Here is a 20091-nt window from a genome sequence, read left to right as displayed (position 1 = left end):
GTGCTTGTAAATGACTTTTCTATTTTAACAGTTTAAATCTTTTCTAAATCCATATACACAAAGTGACAAGGAATAAGAATGGGCAGAACTTATTAAGACTACAGGTCTGTAAAGCTCAGTTATAAGAATTAACATCTCTTTGGTACCTCAAACTCCAAATATTTAAAACCAAATTATCTTTCTACCTCAGTCAGTTCTTCCTGCTGGTTTCTATAAATGACCCTACAATGATGTTCCCTTTGATCTAAGTAGGAAACCTGACATCCTACACTTTAACAAACATTTCATGGTAGCTTACTATCTGCCAGGCTGTGATATAGACCGTGAAAGGAACTTCAGCTCATCCCGTTCTCTAACTGCCCAATTCCAGTGGTTTCAAGGGTCTTTTATTCTATCCTGCCCTTTCCATTTCTACTGTCTATCATTCAAGGGCTCATGACTTTCATTACACTCCTGTAAAAATCTCCTGATTAATCTTCCATTTCTCTGCTTACATTGTGTTGGCCTGCTTAGCTTTCCTAAAGCCCAGCTTTCTGATACATTTTCTTCTTTGGCTCCTTCCTGTCTACTAGGCAGACACAACTCAACTCAGTATTCAAGGTACTTCACAATATGGCCAACTTCCTCAACATTATTTCTGAAAATTATATGAACCTCTATAATGCCACTTATTATACCATATCATAATTATGTGCAAGTCTGTTAACTCTGCTTAAACCTCATCTCAAGGGGTGCCCTTCCTTAACACTCTCCTACCATCTCTGTCTTTCCTGGTCCCAATGTGAAATATGTTATCTTCCTCCTTCAAAACCCCATGCACTTGGAATCTTCTTCACCGCACACCAGTTTGCCTTTTGCTATGGTTATTTGTATTCTTAGTCTGCTCATCTGCCTCCCTCCCCCCACATACAATGCACACAACACCCTCTCTCACTCACTTTCACTTTTTTTAAATTTTTTATTATTTTTTTACCTTTTTTTGAATTTTATTTATTTATTTTTATACAGCAGGTTCTTATTAGTTATCTATTTCACTTTTTATTTTAAAATTTATTTTATTATTTATTTTCATCGAAGCATAGTTGCTACAATATTATATAAGTTACAGGTATCTCACTTTCACTTTTTAAGATAAAAGAAAAAGATTGCTATAACTTACTTTCTAAAGCAAACAATATGAAACTGAAGTCCTAAGTATGGCTGATCACCAGGGGAATGTTTTTAAATGAAAGATTCCAAAACCTAACCTAAGATATACTGAATCATGGATTATGTATTTTTAAAACAGTCCCCAGGCCATCCATTCTGCAACCAGCCAGGTTTGGAAACTACTATCCCAAGGCACCACAGTTATGCCTAGGATCCCACCCAGATCAATTATATCAGAATCTCTGGGGATGGGGCCTAGACATCTACAAAGCTCTCTAGGTGGTAAGTGGAACCAGGGTTGAGAACCTGGCATAATGCCTTCCATATAAAAGCTACTGTATATATTAGCTGAAGAAAAACTCCTAAGTGTCAGAAATATCTACTAAAAAATTTCACACAGATGGACAAGTTAATTGAGAGACATGGAGGTCATTTCTGCCCTTTCAAACCAGACCACTAAAGACGACACACATGCCCACAATCGACATAAGGCCGATCTTGAATACTTACTTTGAAAATTACTGTGTGAAACATCTGATGCCAAAATGTCAAACGGCAAGTAAAACCCAATGTCTTTTATTAAATTAAATGTGGCAGAGCTGACAGTGTTTATGTTATCACTTAGCTGCCAAGAAGTAATGCTTTGTAAATGAGCATTCCTATCTGCAAACGTGTATACTGATGCTGTGCCACAGGCTGGGATTACCACAGATAGAGGCTTAATAAATTATTTATCCTGTCACTTTTACTACTTGCAAGTTAGAATGTGGGTAAGGGAAACAAGAAGGGCAAAAGTGTGAAGGACTAGGACATCTAGGTGAAAAGAATAATTAATGTTTAGTTTTATACAATTAATTTTCCTAACAGGCCGCAAAAATCTTCCAAATTTACCGTAGTATAACTACCTGCAAATAACACAAAAGCACAGTTATTTCTGGGTTCCACTGTCTCTTCCAATTTCTCTCAAAGAAAAAGTTTACCTTTTTAGAGTTTAAAATCATACAACCCTTTGTTTACTTAAGACAATGACATTTATTCATTTTGCTTAAAACTTATCTATTTATATATTTGTATAAATAATAATACAAATGTATATAGTACAAAATTCAAAAAGTACAAAAGGGTATATAGCAAAAAATTAATCTCTCTTCTACTCCTCGTTCCCAGACTGTATCAGAAGCAGTCAGTATTACCAGTTTTTTGCAGTGCCATATATTTTTGATCCCACATAAAGTTATACAATAATAGGGACTTCCCTGGTGGCGCAGTGGATAAGACTCCACGCTCCCAATGCAGGAGGCCTGGGTTTGATCCCTGGTCAGGGAACTAGATCCCACATGCATGCCACAACTAAGGAGCCCGCCTGCCGCAACTAAGGAGCCTGCCTGCCGCAACTAAGACCTGGTGCAACCAAATAAATAATTTTTTTTTTAATGTAGGAAAAAAAAAGTTAATAATAAAAACATAGGTTTTTAAATTAAAAATCTGAAAAATCTCTTAATTTCCAGAGAATTGTCTTTTACACTAATTTCTTTTAAAGACAATTATGATCTAAAACTGGAGGGAAACAACTGGGAAACAATTTTTAGTTTACACATATCTCCTCTACTTATTTCCAAACTGGCATGTCCAACTTTAGCCATAACCAGTCAGTCTTAAATTATTGCTATTTACAAATGAGCATGTTTTCCTGTGCTCTAAAATATTTCCATTCTATTAAGAATATTTACTCCATTTTCTGCATAAAATGATGGCTTCCTGTACAGAGGCATTAAGTTATTTCACTCAATAAATCTTACCTGCAGTTTTCTCACACTCTGTTGTTGACACTTGTCTTTCTCAATAATCTGCTGGTAGAGTCTAGCTCTCAACACACGCAAAGCTATTTCTTTATTTTTTATCTGTGATCGTTCTTGTTGGCATTCTACTACAAGTCCTGAAAAATAACAGGGATCAGAGATAAACTGGAGCCTCCACAAATCAAATTAGAATAGAGATGACGTGTCGATTATATCACAATAAAACTGATAAAAAAGATAGAACTGAGGAACATTTTAAAGGGGGAAAGGTTAATCAGGAAAAGGATGAAAAACATTTTAGATTTAGCACACTCCAGAAACTATTCCTGGGTCATGATGGTAATTGCTTAGATAGCTCTTTAGATTCTGATGTCTAAATGAGGTATTTCAGATGAGAAGGGTATATTGTACAGTACAGGGAAATACAGCCATTATTTTGTAATAACTTTAAAGGGAATATAATCTGTAAAGGTATTGAATCACTATGTTGTACACCTGAAACTAATACAATATTGTAAAAACCGACTATACTTCAAGTAAAAAAATAACAGAGGGCTTCCCTGGTGGCGCAGTGGTTGAGAGTCCGCCTGCCGATGCAGGGGACGCAGGTTCGTGCCCTGGTCCGGGAAGATCCCACATGCCGCGGAGCGGCTGGGCCCGTGAGCCATGGTCGCTGGGCCTGCACATCTGGAGCCTGTGCTCCGCAACGGGAGAGGCCACAACAGTGAGAGGCCCGCGTACTGCAAAAAAAAAAAAAAAAAAAAACCAAAAAAAATAATAATAATAACAGAAAACAGGAAAAAGAAAAAAAGACTTTATATATAGAAACCAATAAAAAGAAACTACCCAAACTCTTTAAAAGGAAGAGTTTATAGTGAACGTTTCTTAGTTGTCTTGGTTCTAAATCTAGCTAATCAACATATCTAACTGCACATGTTTTGGTTAGTCGACTTCTGGATTTGGGTGGGTTTGACTCACTGTGTAGCCCAGTTACCAGCCCAAATCTAGCCCCGAAATGGTGACTCTTGAGACTTCAGGCTGTGTTCTTAATTTTGCAGCTACCACTCTGAAGGTCTATATCCAATCCTGCTCCCAGGTACACTAGAGGTGAAAGGTACTTTCCTTTCTGCATCACAAAAACCAAAAGCACTCTTAGCTTAGGCCAGTTGCACCGATAAGGCAGTAACTATTTTGCTGGAGATTTTTAAAAGTTCTATAAAATTCTACTCTTCAAACTATGTTTTCACCCTGTCTAAATAAGCTACAATCACACCTTCTAATGACTTTAAGCAGGCTTCGCCCTTATTGGTTCAATTTTATTTCTTGACTGCTCTATTGCAGCTATGCATTTGGGCTGGGGCACCAGCTTGCTCACGTCTTCCAAACACTTGCCTGGAGCTCTCTTAAATCAGGAATCCTTTTTTTCAGCACCCAAAGGAATATGAAAGTTTCCATTTCAAGATAACCAGACAGTCATGAGATCTGTTCCAAATTCCTCTTATTAGCTGACCCATACTGACTTTGTCTATATACCTGCACTGTTCTCATCCAGTGGCTCAAGCCAGACCTTTTCTTACTCACCAGCTCAGTAATTCCTGAGGGAACCACTTCATTATCTATTTTAATACATTTTCTGTAGAGGAGTATTTAATCGTTAAATACTCCCTCAGGAATAGAGGACTGAGGGGAGGGGTAGAATATGTTGAAACAAGGTGCTGGAGTTGTTAAAAAAAAATTATAAAAGGGCTTTGAAAAAAAGGTTTGTGGGTAAGACTTAAGTCCTCTTTAGGTCCAAGAACCACATCTAAGTGGGTAAAAAATTGGCCCAAGGTAGTCTGGCAATATAAGCATCAGTCACTTTTGCAAAGTTAGTAATTTATGGCTGACCAGGGTGTAATGTTTTTTTTTTTCTTTTTGAATAAGACACCATCTATGCTCTCAAGGTGCCTTTATTTTATTTTACTTTTTAAATTCACTTATTTATTTATTTTTATTTTTGGCTGCATCGGGTCTTAGTTGCGGCACGCGGGCTCTCTAGTTGAGGCACGTGGGTGCTCTATTTGTGGTGCATGGGCTTAGTTGCCCCCACAGCCTGTGGGATCTTAGTTCCCCAACCAGGGATCGAACCCGAGTCCCTTGCATTGGAAGGCGGATTCTTAACCACTGGACCACCAGGGATGTCCCCAGGGTGGTTTTATAATCCTCTAATGTTTTAAAGTATTTTAGTTCATTTTGTTCAGAAATTTGGTCACCTTTTACTTTGTTTTTAATTTTTAATTCATCTTAAGCTAATTATTACTGTTTATAATACAGAATACAGGGTTTAGGTAAAACACACTAAGTATTCAACAACTTGTGGATTTCTTAAGTAAAGTATGGTAAGCTACAAACATTATAACTTCACTTTTGGTGAGAAAGGATATATTTATATATGCATAGAAAAGAATCTGAAAGGATATACACCAAAGATACATACCAACAATGGTTGTTGGGGATTGTTTTAGATGTTTTCTGTTATTTTGCTCATGTATATAATTCTAGGTTTTTACAGTTTCTTATAGAAGGAAAGTCAATAAAGAACTTTAGGGGCTTCCCTGGTGGTGCAGTGGTTGAGAATCCGCCTGCCAATGCAGGGGACATGGGTTCAAGTCCTGGTCCGGGAAGATCCCACATGCCATGGAGCAACTAAGCCCGTGCGCCACAACTACTGAGCCTGCTCTCTAGAGCCTGTGAGACACAACTACTGAAGCCCGCATGCCTAGAGCCCATGCTCTGCAACAAGAGAAGCCACCGTAATGAGAAGCCCACGCACCACAAAAAAGAGTAGCCCCAACTCGACACAACTAAAGAAAGCCAGTGCGCAGCAACGAAGACCCAACACAGCCAAAAATAAATAAATAAATAAATCTATAAAAAAAAAAAACAACTTTAGAACACACCCTCTCACCGTCCACAAAAATAAACTCAAAATGGCTTAAAGACTTAAATGTAAGACATGACAGCATAAAACTCCTAGAAGAGATCATAGGCAAAACATTCTGACATAAATCCTACCAATGTTTTCTTAGGTCAGTCTCCCAAGGCAATAGAAATAAAAGCAAAAATAAACAAATGGGATCTAATCAAACTTACAAGCGTCTATACAGCAAAGAAAACCATAAACAAGACAAAAAGACAACCCTCAGAATGGGAGAAAATATTTGTAAATGAAGAGACGGACAAGGGCTTAATTTCCAAAATATACACAGTTCATGCAACTCAGTAACAAAAAAACAAACAACCCAGTCGAAAAATGGGCAGAAGATCTAAATAGACATTTCTCTAAAGAAGACATACAGATGGCCAATAGGCAAATGAAAAGATGCCCATCATTGCTAACTATTAGAGAAATGAAAATCAAAACTACAAAAACGACCTCACACGGGTCAGAATGGCCATCATTAAAAAGTGTCTACAAATAATAAATGTCAGAGAATGTGTGGAAAAAAGGGAATCCTCCTACATTGCTGGTGGGAATGTAAGTTGGTATAGCCATTATGGAAAACAGTATGGAGGTTCCTCAGAAAAGTAAAAATAGAGTTGTCATATGACCCAGCAATCCCATTCCTGGGCATATACCCAGACAAAACTATAATTCGAAAAGATCCATGCAACCCTATGTTTATTTGCACTATTTACAATAGCCAAGACATGGAAACAACCTAAATGTCCATCAACAGATAAATGGATAAAGAAGATGTGGTGCATGTATACAATGGAATATTACTCAGCCATAAAAAGAGGGAATAATGCCATTTGCAGCAACGTGGATGGACCTAGAAATTATCATACTAAGTGAAGTCAGAAACAGAAACACAAATACCATATGATATCACTTATATGGGGAATCTAAAGTACGACACAGGGCTTCCCTGGTGGCGCAGTGGTTAAGAATCCACCTGCCAATGCAGGGGACACGGGTTCGAGTCCTGGTCTGGGAAGATCCCACATGCCACGGAGCAACTAAGCCCGTGAGCCACAACTACTGAGCCTGCGCTCTAGAGCCTGCACACCACAACTACTGAAGCCCGCATGCCTAGAGCCCGTGCCCGCAACAACAGAAGCCACCGCAATGAGAAGCCCACGCACTGCAACGAAGAGTAGCCCCCGCTTGCCGCAACTAGAGAAAGCCCGCACACAGCAACCAAGACCCAACGCAGCCAAAAATAAATAAATAAGATAAATAGATTTATACATAAAAAAAGAAAGCCCAGGTGATTTACAAAAAAAAAAAAAGACACAAATGAACATATCTACAAAACAGAAACAGACTGACAGACATAGAGAACAGACCTGTGGTTGCCAAGTGGGTGGTGGCGTGGGAGGAGGGAAGGATGGCGAGTGTGGGATTAGCAGATGCAACTAGTATATACAGGATGGGTAAACAACAAGGTCCTACTATATAGTACAGGGAACTATATTCAATATCCTGTGATAAGCCATAATGGAAAAGAATACGAAAAAAGAACGCATATATCTATAAATGAGTCACTTTGCTGTACAGCAGAAATTAACACATTGTAAATCAACTATACTTCAATAACATTTTTTTATAAATTGCACTGAAACAACAAGAACAGGAACACAAACTCCATCTGAAATAAAATGAGATGATGAGTGTAGTCTCCAAACACAATATATAAAGACAAAGTGGATGGATTGCTGTACACCTAAAACATTGTTAATCAGCTATACTTCAATTTCAAATTATTTATTTAATTAATTAATTAAAGAAAAAAAAGAAAAAGAGGCTGGAAGAATGGCAAATGACTCAGCAGAGAGGAGGAAGGTGAGGTCGAACCCCCTGTCGAGGGAGATGCTGACCAGAGCCAAGCCCATCTGCCTGCTGAGGGCCAGACAGGCTCTGGCATTGAGGCACTAACGAGGCACCCCAGAAATCAGGGTTGACAGTCTGGGGACTAGATACAGAAAGTCTATGTAACAACGAGATCTTCAAGTCCCCTCCCTCAATCTGCAGGAAGCAGGAGGTACAGTCTTTAGAGAATTAAATAAGGAAAGTTCCAGACTTGAGTCTAAATAGGTGCAAAGGAAGGCAAGTGTGAGGCATATAACTGAATAAAAAAGGATTAAGTGAAAGTGTGCTTACTGAATGGTGAGACCTTGACCTTACTCTCAGGCGTCCTGGAGGAGGATCCTTCTTAGGAGAAAAACTACCCAAGAGAAAAGATCTACGAATGCTGACATCTGAAGAGCTCTAATAAAAAAGCTGATTAATCACCTGACTGCCCTTCAGTTGAAACTTATTAGTGGATAAGTGGCACCCATGCACTCAGCTTTTAGAACCTCACTCTTAAATAGACACAGCCAAGGAGGTTCCTTTTCCAAGCAGAAGGGAATATGAACACCTTGGGGACCTCGGACCCATGACCCCAGTGTCACCTTTAAAGGGTTTGTGCAAGGAACCAGACACAACATAAGACTCTTTCTAAATGCCAAATAGTTTTATAAGATGTGAAGAAAAGTTAAAAGTACAAAAGCAGAAGGACTAGCTTACCTGTGGGGACATGGACAAGTCTGACAGCACTATCAGTTGTATTAACATGCTGCCCTCCTGCTCCTTTGGCTCGAAATGTATCTATTCGTAAATCCTTGGGGTCCACTTTCACATCTACCTAGAACAAAAAGTACAGCATGAGTAAATTCCACACTCAACAAATACTTTAATACTAAATTGATCCCAAATCTTTCAAATAAACTGTACTATTTTGTGTTAAGTCATAGCCATTTGACTAAGAGGTGAAATAACTTAAACCTAAACTCCCTATTCCAACAGATGCTATTTTTTAAAAAAATATTTATTTATTTGGCTGCATCGGGTCTTGGTTGAGGCTTGCAGGCTCTCTAGTTGTGGCACGTGGGCTCCAGAGCGCGCAGGCTCAGTAGTTGCGGCACGTGGGCTTAGTTGTCCCACAGCATGTGGGATCTCAGCTCCCCGGCCAGGGATTGAACCTGTGTCCCCTGCACTGGAAGGCAGATTTTGAACCACTGGACCACCAGGGAAGTCCCCAACGGATGCTATTTTTAACACTGACTTATGATGCTATGAGATCACTGAGTTATGTAATCTTTCAGAAGTTTCATCATCTATCATCCCACAAAGCTATATTAGATACAAAATATATTTAAAAAATATATATACATACATATAAAGTTGATCCTCATTATTCCCTGATTCTGTATTTGCAAATATACCTACTCGCTAGAATTTATTTGTTCCCGCAAGTCAATTATTGCAGCACTTTCACAGTCATTTGCAGACATATGCAGGGCAGCAAAAAATTCAAATTGCTCTACACATGCATGTTCTCAGCTGAGGTCCAACAAGGTGACTCTCTGCTTTCTTGTTTCAGCTCCTATAGAGATGACAGAGGATGAGGACAGGAGGGGCAGGGCAGGGCAGTGCAAGAAGCTCTGGCTCTGGGGCCAGGTGGACAGGGTTTGAATTTCAACTCTGGCACCTGTGAATGACGTGCCTCAAGACAAGTCACTTACCACTTCTGAACATCATTTTCTCTCTTGTAAAATAAAGAAAATAGAATCTACCAGGATAGGTTGTTTCTAGGATTTAGGATTATAATCTATGTGAGATATGTATATATACTTTCCCTAGAAAAAATAGTTCAGTATTCACTAAATCAGTATTCACTGTGACTTTGTAGAACATAACTACTGCGAATGAGAATCCACTGTGTGTGTATGTGTGTGCTTGTTAATGGACTGAACGGAGGCACCCCAAAAGATATGTTCTATTCTAACCACCGGAACCTTATTTGGGAAAAGGGTCTTTGCAGACACAATTGAGTTAAGATGAGATCATACTGGATTATTCAGATAGGCCCTAAATCCAATGACAAGTGTCCTTATGAAAGACACGTAGAGAAGAGAGAGGAGGAGACCATGTGAATTCGGAGCCAGAGATTGGAGTTGTACAGCTACGAGCCAAGGAACACATGGAGATACCAGAAGCTGGAAAAGACAAGGGAGGATTCTCCCCCAGAACCTCTGGAGGGAGCATGGCCCTGCCAATACCTTGATTTTGGACTTCTGACCTGTAGAACTGAGAATACATTTCTGTGGTTTTAAGTTACTAAGCTTGTGGTAATTTGTTATGACAGCCTTAGGAAATTTTCTGATATTTATACACACACACACAAATGCACAGAAATACATATCTATATATGAATACACAGATATATATATACAAATATATACAAAATATGCTGTTTTTGAGGGGAGACCTAACATTTTCTTCTACATTTATCATTTATTTCAATAAATGACAGACAGCAAGTATGACCATTCTCTTTGAAAAGTACACTAATAACAGGGTTGAGGTTAAAATCTAATATATAACTTAGTTAGTTGTTCTTTTGTTTCCTCTAAAATGAGTACTATATGGTGAAGAAAAAGATTACACAGTGCAAAGATTATACAGGCTTTGTTAAAATATGCCAGTGTTGGCTAGCATAAAATTTCAATAAACACTAAAGAGATGAAGAGTTATTTCCCATTTCTTGTGGTTACAGTATATTAAGTAGTTATACAAATATGTCGATGTTATATGTCATGTTCTCCCAAATGTTATAGAAACTACCTAATAACTTCTGGGGAATTCTGAACATAGAAACAGTGACTTATTAATATACAAAGAATTTAAAATATCAATTAAGAGAATAAGGCCCTGTTTAGGAGAATGAAGCTTCACTAAATGAGTTTAATTTTCAAGAATATGAAGACAACAAGGGGATAGGTGAGAATGGGGTGGAAGGAATAAGGATGGAAGCAAGACAACTCTATGGTTTTGATTTCTGAACCACATAAATGCTGATAACACCAAAAATAAAAGAGAAAAGAGGAAAGAAAATTAAATCTTAAAAATTAAGTACAACCAGAAACAAATGAATCAAAATATTTACCATAATAATAACATAACCACACACAAAAACATTATTTCAGATGGTCTTTGAACATATTACTCTGACTGCTTTCTTGGTGGGTTACATTCTAAGGACAGAAATGTTAAACATTACTAAGTAGTTTACTGAAAAATTCTGAAACTATTTTATATATAGTATAATAAAGCAAAAAGTAAACATATTAAAAGTGATTAAGAAAGAAGATTTTAACTCCAAGTGGAAAGATATAAAACAAAATGCAAAAAGGTGCAGGAAAGATACTCCCTGTAAATTTGAATTGGAAGTAATAATAATAGGAACCTTTGATTTAAAATCATATGTATTTCCTAATTATATCCACTGAAGAGTCTTGATGTAATAAGCACACTTCAGTAACAATGAGCAGACCTAGTACCCATACGTTGATTTCTGGATACATTCCCCACTAAAAAGAACCAGGTCTGACTCCAAGTCTGAGGCAGGAGAGTACAAGGTAGCCTGGGATGTCTATTATAGCAGAAAGCAAGTATGCACTCAAAGACTGATTGGGTCATTTCAAAAGGGGCTACCCTAAAAAGGCTACTATGGGCCAAAATGGGACAATTTGAACATTAAAAACAATAGCGACTGCCCAGCCTCAGCAATCACACAAGAAAAAGTAATAAAAGGAATCCAATTGAAAAGGAAGAAGTAAAACTGTCACTGTTTGCAGATGACATGATAATATACATAGAAAATCCTAAAGACAGCACCAAAAAACTTCTAGGGCTCATCAATGAATCTGGTGAAGTTGTAGGATACAAAACTAATATACATAAATATGTTGCATTTCTATACACTAACAACAAACTATCAGAAAGAGAAATTAAGACAACAACCCCATTTACAATAGCATCAAAAAGAATAGAATACCTAGGAATAAACCTACCTAAGGAGGTAAAAGACCTGTAACTCAGAAAACAACAAGACACTGATGAAAGAACCTGAAGATGATACAGATGGAAAAACATACTGTGTTCATAGATTGGAAGAATTTTATGTTAAAATGACCATACTACCCAAGGCAACCTACAGACTCAATGAAATCCCTACCTTTTCACAGAACTAGAACAAATAATTTTAAAATTTGTGTGGAAACTCAAGAAACCCCACATAGCCAAAACAATCTGAGAAAGAAGAACAGAGCTGGAGCTATCACACTCCCTAACCTCAGATTGCACCACAAAGCTACAGTAATCAAAACAGTATGGTACTAGCACAAAAACAGATACACAGATCAATGAAACAGAATAATGAGCCCAGAAGTAAACCCAAACACTTATGGTCAACTAATGTGCAACAAAGGAGGCAAGAATATACAATGGGGAAAAGACACCCTATTCAATAAGTGGTCCTGGGAAAACTGGACAGCTACATGTAAAGGAGTGAAATTAGAACATTTTCTCATTCCATATACAAAAATAAACTCAAAATGAATTTAAGACCTAAGTGTAAGACCATAAAACTCCTAGAAGAAAATATAGGCAGAACACTCTTTGACATAAATTGTAGCAATATTTTTTGGATATGTCTCCTAAAAGAAACAAAAACAAAAATAAACAAATGGGACCTAATCAAACTTAAATGCTTTTGCACAGCATAGGAAAAAATAGGTAAACAAAAAGACAACCTACTGAATGGGAGAAAATACTTGCTAATGATATGATGATAAGGGGTTAATATATAAAATATATAAACAGTTCGTGTAACTCAACATTAAAAAAACCAAACAACCCAGTCAAAAAATAGGCAGAAGACGTGAACAGACATTTTTCCAAAGAAGACATTCAGATGGCCAACAAGCACAGGACAAGAAGCTCAACATTACTAATCAGAGAAATTCATATCAAAACCACAGTGAGATATCACCTCACACCTATCAGAATGGGTATCATCAGAAAGACCACAAACAACAAGTATCAGTGGGGATGTGAAGAAATGGGAACCCTTATACACTTTAGGAATGTAAATTGGTGCAGCCACTGTGGAAAACAGTATGGAGGCTCCTCAAAAAACTAAAAACAGAACTACCATACAATCCAGCAATTCCACTCCTGGGGTGTATATCCAATAAAACACGAAAACATTAATTCGAAAAGATATATGCACCATGGTGTTCACAGCAGCATTATTTACAATTGCCAAGGTATGGAAGCAACCTAAGTGTCCATCAACAGATGAATGGATAAAGAAGATGTGGTATATATATGCAATGGCATATTACTCAGCCATAAAAAATAATGAAATTTTACCATTTGCAATAACATGGATGTATGTGGAGGGTACTGTGCTTAGTGAAATTAGTCAGACAAAGACAAATACTGTATGATATCACTTATATGTGGAATCTAAAAAATAAAACAAACTAGTGAATATAGCAAAAAAGAAATAGACTCAGATACACAGAACAAACCAGTGGTTACCAGTGGGGAGAGGGAAGGGGAGAGGGGAAGAATAGAGGTAGGGGAGTAAGATGTATAGTAAATGTACATTTATAAAATAAATGAGCCACAAGGATATATTGTACAGCACAAAGGAACATAGCCAATATCTTATAAAAACTATAAAACTTAAAAAAATTGTGAATCACTATGTTGTACACCTGAAACTAATAGAGTATTGTAAATCGACTATACCTCAATTTAATAAGAAAGAAAAACAATAGTGATTATAACTCATTGAATTTAAAAAATCCATAGGTCTATAATGAGGTCAATATATGAAATTCAATATATGAGTTTATAATGAGGTAAAATAAAAGAGAAAGAGAGGAGGAGCTTCAAGATGGCAGAAGAGTAAGACACAGAGATCACCTTCCTCTCGACAAATACATCAGAAATACATCTACATGTGGAACACCTCCTACAGAACACCTACCGACGCTGGCAGATGACCTCAGACCTCCCAAAAGGCAAGAAACTTCCCATGTACCTGGGTAGCATAAAAGAAAAAAGAAAAAACAGACAAAGAATAGGGACGGGACCTGCACCAGTGGGAGGGAGCTGTGAAGGAGGAAAGGTTTCCACACACTAGGAAGCCCCTTAGCGGGCAGAGACTGTGGGTGGCGGAGGGGGGAAGCTTCAGAGCCAAGGAGGAGAGCGCAGCAACAGGGGTGCGGAGGGCAAAGCGGTGAGATTCCCGCACAGAGGATCGGTGCCGACCGGCACTCACCAGCCTGAGAGGCTTGTCTGCTCATCCGCCAGGGCGCGTGGGGCTGGGAGCTGAGGCTCGGGCTTCAGAGGTCGGATCCCCCAGAGAGGACTGGGGTTGGCTGCGTGAACAGAGCCTGAAGGAGGCTAGTCCGCAACAGCTAGCCGGGAGGGAGTCCGGGAAAAAGTCTGGAGCTGCCAAAGAGGCAAGTGACTTTTTCTTGCTCCTTTGTTTCCTGGTGCGCGAGAAGAGAGGATTAAGAGCGCCGCTTAAAGGAGCTCCAGAGACGGGTGCAAGCCGCGGCTATCAGCACGGACCCCAGAGACGGGCATGAGACGCTAAGGCTGCTGCTGCGGCCACAAAGAAGCCTGTGTGCAAGCACAGGTCACTGTCCACATCTCCCCTCCCGGGAGCCTGTGCAGCCCGCCACTGCCAGGGTCCTGTGATCCAGGGACACCTTCCCCAGGAGAACACACGGCGTGCCTCAGGCTGGTGCAACGTCATGCTGGCCTCTGCCGCCTCAGGCTCGCCCCACATCCGAACCCCTCCCTCCCCCACCCCGGCCCTCGCCTGAATGAGCCAGACACCCCGAATCAGCTGCTCCTTTAACCCCATCCTGTCTGGGCGGGGAACAGACGCCCTCAGGTGACCTACAGGGAGAGGCGGGTCCAGATCCAAAGCTGAATCCTGGGAGCTGTGCGAACAAAGAAGAGAAAGGGAAATCTCTCCCAGCAGCCTCAGGAGCAGCGGATTAAATCTCCACAATCAACTTCATGTACCCTGCATCTGTGGAATACCTGAATAGACAACGAATCATACCAAATTGAGGAGGTGGACTTTGGGAGCAACGATATATATATATATTTTCCCCTTTTTCTCTTTTTGTAAGTGTGTATGTGTATGCTTCTGTGTGTGATTTTGTCTGTATAGCTTTGCTTTTACCGTTTGTCCTAGGGTTCTGTCTGTCGTTTTTTTTTATTACTTAAAAAATATTTTTTCTTAAAAATTATTTTTTATTTTAATAACTTTATTTTACTTTATTTTATCTAATTTTATCTTCTTTCTTTCTTTTTTTTCTCCCTTTTATTCTGAGCCGTGTGGAGGACAGGCTCTTGGTGCCCCAGCCAGGCATCAGGGCTGTGCCACTGAGGTGGGAGAGCCAAGTTCAGGACACTGGTGCACAAGAGACCTCCCAGCTCCACATAATATCAAATGGCAAAATTCTCCCAGAGATCTCCATCTCAACGCCAAGACCCAGCTCCACTCAACGACCAGCAAGTTACACTGCAAGACACCCTAGGACAAACAACTAGCAAGACAGGAACACAACCCCATCCATTAGCACACATGCTGCCTAAAATCATATTAAAGCCACAGACACCCCAAAACACACCACCAGACATGGACCTGCCCACCAGAAAGACAAGATCCAGCCTCATCCACCAGAACACAGGCACTAGTCCCCTCCACCAGGAAGCCTACACAACCCACTGAACCAACCTTAGCCACTGGGGACAGATACCAAAAAAAAAAGGGAACTACGAACCTGCAGCCTGCAGAAAGGAGACCCCAAACACAGTAAGTTTAACAAAATGAGAAGACAGAGAAACACACAGCAGATGAAGGAGCAAGGCAAAAACCCACCAGACCTAACAAGTGAAGAGGAAATAGGCAGTCTACCTGAAAAAGAATTCAGAATAATGATACTAAAGATGATCCAAAATCTTGGAAATAGAATGGAGAAAATACAAGAAACGTTTAACAACAACCTAGAAGAACTAAAGAGCAAACAGAGATGAACAACACAATAAATGAAATTAAAAATTCTCTAGAAGGGATCAATAGCAGAATAACAGAGGCAGAAGAACGGATAAGTGACCTGGCAGATAAAAGAGTGGAAATAACTACAGCAGAGCAGAAGAAAGAAGAAAGAATGAAAAGTACTGACAGTCTCAGAGACCTCTGGGACAACATTAAACGTACCAATATTCGAATTACAGGGGTCCCAGAAGAAGAAGAGAAAAAGAAAGGGACTGAGAAAATATTTGAAGAGATTATAGTTGAAAACTTCCCTAATATGGGAAAGGAAATAGGTACGTCCAGGAAACACAGAGAGTCCTGTACAGGATAAATCCAAGGAGAAACATGCCAAGACACATATTAATCAAACTATCAAAAATTAAATACAAAGAACAAATATTAAAAGCAGAAAGGGAAAAACAAGTAACACATAAGGGAATCCCCATAATCCCTGCAAGCCAGAAGGGAGTGGCAGGACATATTTAAAGTGATGAAAGAGAAAAACCTACAACCAAGATTACTCTACCCAGCAAGGATGTCATTTAGATTTGACGGAGAAATCAAAGCTTTACAGACAAGCAAAGGCTAAGAGAATTCAGCACCACCAAACCAGCTTTACAACAAATGCCAAAGGAACTTCTCTAGGCAGGAAACACAAGAGAAGGAAAAGACCTACAATAATAAATCTAAAACAATTAAGAAAATGGTAATAAGAACATACATATCGATAATTACCTTAAAAGTAAATGGATTAAATGCTCCAGCCAAAAAACACAGACTAGCTGAATGGATACAAAAACAAGACCCATATATATGCTGTCTACAAGAGACCCACTTCAGACCTAGGGACACATACAGACTGAAAGTGAGGGGATGGAAAAAGATATTCCATGAAAATGGAAATCAAAAGAAAGCTGGAGTACCAATTCTCATATCAGACAAAACACACTTTAAAACAAAGACTATTACAAGAGACAAAGAAGGACACTACGTAATGATCAAGGGATCAATCCAAGAAGATATAACAACTGTAAGTATTTATGCACCCAACATAGGAGCACCTCAATACATAAGGCAAATACTAACAGCCATAAAAGGGGAAATCGACACTAACACAATCATAGGAGGGGACTTTAACACCCCACTTTCACCAATGGACAGATCATCCAAAATGAAAATAAATAAGGAAACACAAGCTTTAAATGATACATTAAACAAGATGCACGTAATTGATATTTATAGAACATTCCATCCAAAAACAACAGAATACACATTCTTCTCAAGTGCTCATGGAACATTCTCCAGGATAGATCATATCTTGGGTCACAAATGAAGGCTCGGTAAATTTAAGAAAATTGAAATGATATCAAGTATCTTTTCTGACCACAATGCTATGAGACTAGATATCAATTACAGGAAAAAATCTGTAAGAAATACAAACACATGGAGGGTAAACAACACACTACTTAATAACTAAGAGATCACTGAAGAAATCAAAGAGGAAATCAGAAAATACCTTGAAACAAATGACAATGAAAACACAACGACCCAAAACCTATGGGATGCAGCAAAAGCAGTTCTAAGAGGGAAGTTTATAGCTATACAAGCCTACCTTAAGAAACAAGAAACAGTCCCTCCCATCAAGCCTCTTATATAGCCTCATTTACCAGAGGGCAGAGAGCAGAAGCAAGTAGAACTACAATCCTACAGCCTGTGGAACAAAAACCACATTCACAGAAAGATACACAAGATGAAAAGGCAGAGGGCTATGTACCAGATGAAGGAACAAGATAAAACCCCAGAAAAACAACTAAATGAAGTGGAGATAGACAACCTTCCAGAAAAAGAGTTCAGAATAATGATAGTGAAGATGATCCAGAACCTCGGAAAAAGAATGGAGGCACAGATCGAGAAGATGCAAGAAATGTCTAACAAAGACCTAGAAGAATTAAACAACAAACAAACAGAGATGAACAATACAATAACTGGAATGAAAACTACACTAGAAGGAATCAATAGCAGAATAACTGAGGCAGAAGAACGGATAAGTGACCTGGAAGACAGAATGGTGGAATTCACTGCTGCGGTACAGAATAAAGAAAAAAGAATGAAGACAGCCTAAGAGACCTCTGGGACAACATTAAACGCAACAACATTTGCATTACAGGGGTCCCAGAAGGAGAAGAGAGAGAGATAGGACCAGAGAAAATATCTGAAGAGATTATAGTCGAAAATTTCCCGAACATGGGAAAGGAAATAGCCACCCAAGTCCAGGAAGTGCAGCGAGTCCCATACAGGACAAACCCAAGGAGAAACACACCGAGACACATAGTAATCAAATTGGCAAAAATTAAAGACAAAGAAAAGTTATCAAAAGCAGCAAGGGAAAAATGAAAAATAACATACAAGGGAACTCCCATAAGGTTAACAGCTGAAATCTCAGCAGAAACTCTACAAGCCAGAAGGAAGTGGCATGATATACTTAAAGTGATGAAAGGGAAGAACCTACAACCAAGATTACTCTACCCGGCAAGGATCTCATTCAGATTCGATGGAGAAATCAAAAGCTTTACAGACAAGCAAAGGCTAAGAGAATTCAGCACCACCAAACCAACTCTACAACAAATGCTAAAGGAACTTCTCTAAGTGGGAAACACAAGAGAAGAAAAGGACCTACCAAAAAAAAAAACCCCAAACAATTATGAAAATGATTATAGGAACATACAAATTGATAATTACCTTAAACGTGAATGGATTAAATGCTCCAACCAAAAGACAAAGGCGTGCTGAATGGATACAAAAACAAGATCCATATATATGCTGTCTACAAGAGACCCACATCAGACCTAGGGACACACACAGACTGAAAGTGAGGGGATGGAAAAAGATATTCCATGCAAATGGAAATCAAAAGTAAGCTGGAGTAGCTATACTCATATCAGATAAAGTAGACTTTAAAATAAATAATGTTACAAGAGACAAGGAAGGACACCACATAACAATCAAGGGATCAATCCAAGAAGAAGATATAACGATTATAAATATATATGCACCCAACATAGGAGCACCTCAATACATAAGACAACTGCTAACAGCTATAAAAGAGGAAATCGACAGTAACACAATAATAGCAGGGGACTTTAACACCTCAATTACACCAATGGACAGATCATCCAAAATTTAAAAAAATAAGGAAACAGAAGTTTTAAATGACACAATAGACCAGATAGATTTAATTGATATTTATAGGACATTCCATCCAAAAACAGCAGATTACGCTTTCTTCTCAAGTGCGCACAGAACATTCTCCACGATAGATCACATCTTGGGTCACAAATCAAGCCTCAGTAAATTTAAGAAAACTGAAATCATATCAAGCATTTTTTCTGACCACAACGCTATGAGATTAGAAATGAATTACAGGCAAAAATATGTAAAAAACACAAACACATGGAGGCTAAACGTTACTAAATAACCAAAAGATCACTGAAGAAATCAAAGAGGAAATCAAAAAATACCTAGAGACAAATGAAAATGAAAAAACGACAATCCAAAACCTATGGGATGCAGCAAAAGCAGTTCTAAGAGGGAAGTTTATAGCTATACATGCCTACCTCAAGAAACAAGAAAAATCTCAAGTAAACAATCTAAACTTATACCTAAAGGAACTAGAGAAAGAAGAACAAAACCCAAAATTAGCAGAAGTAAAGAAATCAGAAAGTTCAGAGCAGAAATAAATGAAATAGAAACAAAGAAAACAATAAGATCAATAAAACTAAAAGCTGGTTCTTTGAGAAGATAAACAAAATTGAGAAACCATTAGGCAGACTCATCAAGAAAAAGAGGGAGAGGACTCAAATCAATAAAATTAGAAATGAAAAAGGAGAAGTTAAAACAGACACCGCAGAAATACAAAGCATCCTAAGAGACTACTACAAGCAACTCTATGCCAATAAAAGGGACAACCTGGAAGAAATGGACAAATTCTTAGAAAGGTATAACCTTCCAAGACTGAACCAGGAAGAAACAGAAAATATGAACAGACCAATCACAGGTAATGAAATTGAAACTGTGATTAAAAATCTTCCAAAAAACAAATGTCCAGGACCAGATGGCTTCACAGGTGAATTCTATCAAACATTTAGAGAAGAGCTAACATCCATCCTTCTCAAACTCTTCCAAAAAATTGCAGAGGAAGG

At 38.6% G+C, this 20091-nt stretch overlaps 1 protein-coding gene across 5 annotated transcripts in view; it reads right to left on the bottom strand.

The window, feature by feature from the left end:
- Positions 1 to 20091, bottom strand: part of MTRF1 (mitochondrial translation release factor 1) — a 67028-nt gene that overhangs the window by 5240 nt on the left and 41697 nt on the right. For all 5 annotated transcript variants that reach the window (XM_059995528.1, XM_059995531.1, XM_059995532.1 and 2 more), the window contains 2 exons: positions 8503 to 8620; positions 2949 to 3085 (listed from right to left, as the gene is read on the bottom strand). In XM_059995528.1, the coding sequence (XP_059851511.1) occupies positions 2949 to 3085; positions 8503 to 8620 (255 nt within the window). The remainder of the gene's footprint in view (positions 1 to 2948; positions 3086 to 8502; positions 8621 to 20091) is intronic.

Source organism: Delphinus delphis, chromosome 18 (assembly GCF_949987515.2).
Source record: "Delphinus delphis chromosome 18, mDelDel1.2, whole genome shotgun sequence".
Taxonomy (NCBI): Eukaryota; Metazoa; Chordata; class Mammalia; order Artiodactyla; family Delphinidae; genus Delphinus; species Delphinus delphis.
The sequence above is the reverse complement of the archived record's forward strand: the minus strand, read 5'-3'. Positions and strand labels throughout refer to the sequence as shown.